General features: G+C 41.7%; 1 protein-coding gene across 1 annotated transcript in view; it reads right to left on the reverse strand.

Moving 5' to 3' along the window:
* The window catches only part of RAD50 (RAD50 double strand break repair protein), a 77,888-nt gene extending 71,719 nt beyond the window's left edge, over window positions 1–6,169 (reverse strand). The window contains exons 1-2 of the mRNA XM_013004547.2: window positions 5,969–6,169; window positions 3,712–3,795 (exon numbers count right to left, since the gene is read on the reverse strand). Coding sequence (XP_012860001.1) covers window positions 3,712–3,795; window positions 5,969–6,097 — 213 coding nt within the window. The 5' untranslated portion in view covers window positions 6,098–6,169. The remainder of the gene's footprint in view (window positions 1–3,711; window positions 3,796–5,968) is intronic.
* Window positions 6,170–6,976: the final 807 nt, after the last annotated feature.

A 6,976-nucleotide genomic window follows, 5' to 3' on the forward strand; every position in this document is an offset into this window, starting at 1 on the left:
ATGTTTCTCCAATAATTTGGGTCTTCTTTAAGTTCAACAATATATTTTTAAATCATTTTATTGGGGGCTCATACAATTCTTATCACAATCCATACATACATCAATTGTGTAAAGCACATTGTACATTTGTTGCCTTCATCATAATCAAAACATTTGCTCTCCACTTAAGCCCCTGGCATCAGGTCCTCATTTTTCCCCTCCCTCCCCCTCCCTCCCTCCCTCATGAACCCTTGATAATTTATAAATTATTATTTTGTTATACCTTACACTGTCTGACAGTATTTTATAATTTCAATATATAACACTTTCCTATTAATTCATTATTCCTAGGTATTTAATTATTTTAGATACTGCTGGAAAGTCTCTCGATTTATTTCTGGTTTGTAAATATCTTTCATTTTATTTTGGGAATTTTCTCTTTATCTTTGTTGTTTTTAAGTGCCATCAAATCGGTTCCGACCTACATCAACCCTATGAACAACAGAATGAAACACTACAGTGTCCTGCACCATCCTTACAAATTGTTCCCATGTTGGAGCCCGTTGCTGAAGCCAGTGTCAATCCGTCTTATTGAGGGCCTTCCTCTTTTTCACTGCCCCTCTACTTTACCAAGCATCATGTCCTTCTCCAGACACTGGGCTAACAAGTTCAAAGTATGTAAGAGGAAGTTGTGCCATCCTTGCCTCTAGGAAGCACTCCAGCCAAATTTCCTCTAAGAGAGATTTTTTGTTCTTTTAGCAGTCCATGGTACTTTCAGTATTCTCCAGCACTAGAGTTCAAATGCATCAATTCTTCTTTGGTCTTCCTTACTTATGTCCAAATTTCACATGCATATGAGGCCACAGAAAATACCACAGCTGAGTCAGGCACCCCTTAGTCTTCTAAGTAACCTCCCTGCTTTTTAATACCCTACAGAAGTCTTGTACACCACATTTACTCAATGCAGTATGTCACTTGATCTTGATAGCTGCTCCTATGAGCATTAAATGCGAATCCAAATAAGACAAATCCTTGACAACTTCAATCTTTTCTTCATTTGTCAAGCTGTTACCTATTGTTCCAGTTAGAAGGATTTGGTTTGCTTTACACTGAGGTGTAATCAACACTGAAGCCTACAATCCTTGATCTTCATCAGCAAGTGCTTCCAGTCCTGTTTTTGGCTAGTGCTTTCAAGGCAGCTTGAATTTCTTCCTTCGGCACCACTGGTCCTTGTTCATATGCACCTTCTGAAATGGTGGACTGTCAACTCGTTCTTTTTTGGTGCAGTGACTGAGCTCGCCCCCCACCATCTTCTTTGGATGTCTCTTGCATCATTCAATATTTTGCCCATAGTGGCAATATAGCAACTTGAGGCTTGAATTTTTTCTTGAGTTCTTTCATTTTAAAATACACTGTGCTTGTTCTTCCCTTCTGGGTTTCTAACTCTAGGTCTTTGTACATTTCACTATATTTTGCTGTCTTCTTGAGCTGATCATTGAAATTTTCTGTTCAGCTCTCTGACTCCATTATTTCGTCCATTTGCCTTAGTTATTTTATAATTAAGAGCCAGTTTCAGAGTCTTTTTTGACATCCACTTTGATTCTTTCCTCTTTTTCATAACCTTTTGCTTTCTTCATGAATGATACTCTTGATATCTTTCCATGGCTCATCAGGTCTTCCTTCTGTCATTAGTGTTCAAAGCAGCAAATCTGTTTTTGATGGTCTCTAAATTCAGGTGGAATAGACTCAAGGATGTATTTTGGCTCACGTGGACACGTTTGAATTTTCTTTAACTTCAAGAAGAACTTACATAGGAGCAATTGATGGTCTGCTCCACAGTCAACCCCGTGGCCTGGTTTTAGCTGCTGATATTGAGCTTCTTTATTGTTTCTTCCTATAGATGTAGTCAATCTGATTTCTATGTATTCTATCTGGAGAAGTCCAAGTGTACAGTTGTTATTTGTGTAGTTGAAAAAAGATATTTGCTTTGAATGAATCATTTGTTGGTCTTACAAAATTCTATCCAGCTTTGTTTCTATCATCAAGATCATATTTTCCAACTAGTGTTCCTTCTTGTTTCCAATCTGTACATTCCAATTACCAATAATCATCAATGCATCTTGACTGCATGTTTGATTTCAGACTGAAGACATTGGTAAAATTCTTCATTGTTTTCATTACTAGCTGTGGCAGCTATATAATCTGTCAACTTGTGAAGGGGTCGAGTCTAGCCTGTCAATCAGGTCATAACCCATGAGGCCTCTGTGTGGGCATGGCTTTCTACAGAGGATTCTGGGAATTCCTGTTTTCTTCCCTGGAAACTGGAGACACTCTCTTCGTCTTCTTGCTGACAAGACATATGGAGCTATGCTGACGGTAGCCAATGAATCCACAAAACTTTCTACCCACTGCCCTGTGATCTTCCTACATTCGGCATTATTGTATGTGTTTCATGTGTCTGAAGAGGAATTTATAGATTGGTATTGGACATATGGGCTTAATATAAGAAGTATGGACTTGATCTGGCCTGGGCTGGGATGTTTCATTAATATACAATTACTCTTTGATATAAAGTTCTCTATTACACATATAGGAGTGTCTATGAATTTGTTTCTCTTGTCTACGCAGACTAACACTAGCTTTTGTGGTTGGTGCATACACTTATTGATTGAACTTCCTTGTACTGAGACAGATATAATCCTATTGTAGACAGCACTGAACTTTAAGAAAGATCTTCGAATGTCCTGTTTGATAATGAATACCACTCCTCTTGATGGTATCATTCCTGGCATAGTAAACCATATCATTTTCTAACTCAAAATGACCAATTCCAGTCCATTTCAGTACATTAACGGCTAGAATATTGATCTTTATGCATCCCACTTCTTTTTTGACAACTTCCAAATTTACAGATTCACACTTCTTATATTCCAGGTTCCTACTACTAATACATTTTTGCAGCTGTTTCTTCTCATTTTGTGTTGTGCCCCATCAGCAAATGAAGGTCTTGAAGGCTTTACTCCCAAAGGCTTTCCTGCATTTATGTCACTACAACTGATTCTACTTTAGGAGAAGGTAACTCCTCTTCAGTCACATTTCGAGTACCTTCATACCTAAGGGGTCCATCCACGTCCCCTAAGCCCTAAGTAATCACTAATCTTTTTGTCTTGTAAATCAATTAAAATATATTTTGTATGTTGTACATATTGTAAACTGCCACAGTAAAGCTATATTTTCAAGACAAGACATTTTGCAAAAAGCATACTGCTTGTGAGCTTACTGGTGTAGCTGCCACACAGTCTGCACAAGACTACAAGAAATATCTGCCTATCAAACATCCAGATTAAGAATGTACTATAGTTTGGTTTTTTAAACAAATGACATAGGATTTCCAATGTTCAGAAGGGGAAAAAGACAGGCAACAATATTAGACAGCATGCACCTCAGCTATGTAAAGCAGTACATAGAAGAAAAGATAAACGAGGATGTATATCAACAATGGCTCACACAAGATGTTAAGAATATTACAAGTGGGGTTCAAAAAGTATGTAGAAAAATTAAATGAAAAGACCATGGAATTTTTCCATGGACTTTTTGAAGCCCCCACATACTTTTATATGATTTTTTATACCTCTCTGTATTTTTTCCAATGCCAGGTTTTCTACCATGTGCTATTATAACTTCTACAATAAAAAAAAAAACCATTTTGCAAAAGTTTTCCTAGTTCCATACCTTTGGATCATGAACAAATGTATTTCCTTTGGTTCCAGGAGGGAAATCTCCAGTACAAATGTATTTTAGACATTCAATGATGGTCTAAAGAAAGAGAAAATTGTATTACTTCATCATGAGAAGTTAAGTTTTTCACAAATATTACCGTAACTCATTATAAAAATATTGTTAACCAGGAAAATTATAAAAGATCAAATAAAATTTGATGGTATAAGACTTGCAATAACGATATAACTTAAGTGTTTAAAGAATAATTCCTTGAATTAATAGATGAAGGTATTCTAAAAGTTATTGTTTGGGGGGGGGGGGATCTCTATTTCTAATGAGGCTATAAGGGAAGTGTCAATACTTTATCAGTTACTCCACAGGAGAAAGATGAAGCTGTTGGCTCCCATCAAGATTTACATCCTCAAGAACCCTAAATAGGGTTCCTGTGAATCAGAATCGATTGGATGGCAGTGAATTTTGAGTTTTATTTCCAATTAGAACCCATAAAACAAATCTAGTAACAATGGTTAACATACACGTCACTTACCCTAATGTAAAACCTGGCCCTTACAAACATACATACATACTTTTTTATATACATCCACTATTTCTCACATTATCCCTAGACTATAGATAGTACTTTCATCCGCATATTTATCACTAAGAAAAAAGGTGTAGAGAAATTGCTTACTTGGCCACAATCAGCAAATAAATGATGAAGCAAGGCATATTCAGTCATTTCTCATAAACATGAATTGTCAACTCTTGAACAATTTGAGGGATCAGGGGCTACTACTAAGAGCCTACTATTGACTGGAAGCCTTACTGATAACATAAACAGTTGACTAACACATATTTTATAGGTGGTATATCTCCTATACAATGTACCCACACAAGAGCAGCATCTTCAACACGCGATTATTTCACAAAACCATGCAATGTGTTCGGGCCCACTGGCATTGCTGCAGCAGTCTTCATCAATTTCCTTTTGTTTTACAATGTTTGTTTACATTTATTTTACAAATGGTCCTTACGCTGGACTCATCCATTTTGAAATGGTAGGCAACCTCAGCCTCAAACCTCAATTGATCGTTCTTATCTAGCAATTCAATTGTTTCTTGCAATGTCCTACCTTTTCTCTCTTCTTCTTGGGCGCCCTACCAGGATCACTAGTCCTACTATGTATGGGCCCTCAGGTGTGACTCAAGGTTTACAGTACTGCACTGAACTCGAGGACCTGTATGACAGACTCTCAAGGGATCACTTTTTTTTTAAACAATTTACTGAACAGGTGAACTGCTTACATGGAGAACAATTAGAATCACACTGTGCTGTTAGTTTAAAATTCGTGTTGAGGTTCTGCACCGTCAAATTTGTGCTGTTGGAGTCAATTGCCTCTACAAATTGGCAGCAACTTGACGGCACTGAGTTTGAGTTTTGCTTTTCCTTCAGTACAGTCATATCATGCAAGGTGCATAATGTGCATTTGTGAGTTGGAATCGATCTAATGGCCCTGCATTTGTGGGTTTCTTTGTGAATACGAGGAGGCAACAGTGTGGCATTCGAGTGTCAACATTAAACGTTAACTTAGTTCTACATGCTTTTCAAACACTCCTTGTTTGGGTTCTCCCCAGTGCTACCCAGGTATCCCTCTGCTGTCCTCAAATCATTCTCCTAGACCAGAATGCCTTTCGGCCATACCTTTCACCTCATTCCAGAGACCAACCAAATTTCTAGTCAGTCCTGGGGCTTTCGAAAATCAGTCATTAAACTGTGCTCATATGGTCACTGACTGGGTGTGAGCATCTTTAACCAGTGTGCCAATTAAACTAACCCGGACTATAGGAATGTCTGTTGCAAATGAAGCCATTTGCTTCCCATTAATATCCTTTGAGAGTGGGTGGTAGACTTAGAAATCCTTCTTAGAGCGCCATATATTTATCTTACAGCGTTTAAAGGGATTCCTGTTTGAGACAACTTTCAGGAAGTGGGTACTATCGAGCAAGGAGAGAGCTAATGCAGACAAACGCAGGTGCGCTTCAGGCTGTGAGCTCTTCCCGGTCTAGTGGGATCCTCCAGTAAGCCTGGTCCACAGGCAGACAGCACACCGTTACATGCTAGGTCAGGCCGACGGCACGCGTCGCCGTGGTCAGCAGGGCGTCGCACTCCTCCAGTCTCTCCCATCAGCGTTCTCGACTCCCCCTTCAGACATTGATACTTATGATATGGCGACGCTCCCATGAACTTAAGGCGGCTACTCAGGACTTACCGTCTTCCCTGCCCCATTGGGTCCAACCAAAATTGTGAGGGGGCTGAAGAATGTGATAATTTGCTTATCTTTATCCTCTATTCCAAAACTTCGCACGCCCATAATGCTCATCTTTTCGATCCGGGACATGCTTGCAAACGTTTCTGAACGCCCAGGACGTGGCGCCCGAGGCCCACCTCGGTTTACAGTGCGGCCGAAGCGGGGAGAGCAGGCCGGAGGGGCCGCGCCGGGGACGCAGCGTCCGAGGGTCCCGGCGGGGAGTGAGGCCGCGGCGGAGCGACGGGCGGGGGCGGGGGCGGAGGCGGGGGCCCGGCCGGAACGCTGCTTCCGCCGCCGACTTCCGGCCCGGTCGGCGGGCGGGGGCGGGGGTTAGCCCGGGACTGCCCGAGGGGACCGAGGGCACAGACCAAGCAGCCCGGCGAACGCGCACGTACTCCCAGAGTTGGCGCCACGGGAACGCGAGGCACGCCGGGAAGGCGGAAACGCCAGCTGCGCGCGCAGCCCCGGGTTCTCGGGTTTCCGCCCGCGGAGGTGGAGTCAGCTGGTCCTCCTCCTTGAGCCTGTGCAGAGGAATGTTCTGAACTCGGTCGCTTCTAGGGGTGGAGCCGTGTCTCAACCCCGAGCAGAACGGAGAAGTCTGCAGTTTGAACCCACCAGCCTCTCTGCTTCAAGAAAGGTGATACAGAATAAAAAGGGGGCTGGATTAAAGACCTGAAGATAAACAAGCAGCCATCTAGCTGAGAGACAACAAAACCCACACGGAACAAGCACACCAGCCTGCCCCTACTCGATCGCTGAGGACAAAGGGGGTGCATTAGCAGAAGTGGTGAAGAAAGCAGATGGCACCCGGCTATCAAATGATACAGCATGTGGAGTCTTAAAGACTTGAAGACAAACAGGCGGCCATCTAGCTTAAAAAATAACAAAACCCACAAGGAAGAAGCACACCAGCCTGTAAGATGACAAGGAGGCGAAGGGGTCAGGCATCAGGCATCAAAGACCAAAACA

This window comes from Echinops telfairi, unplaced genomic scaffold, assembly GCF_000313985.2.
Source record: "Echinops telfairi isolate 266 unplaced genomic scaffold, ASM31398v2 ScPeMD7_7469;HRSCAF=8507_1, whole genome shotgun sequence".
Lineage (NCBI taxonomy): Eukaryota > Metazoa > Chordata > Mammalia > Afrosoricida > Tenrecidae > Echinops > Echinops telfairi.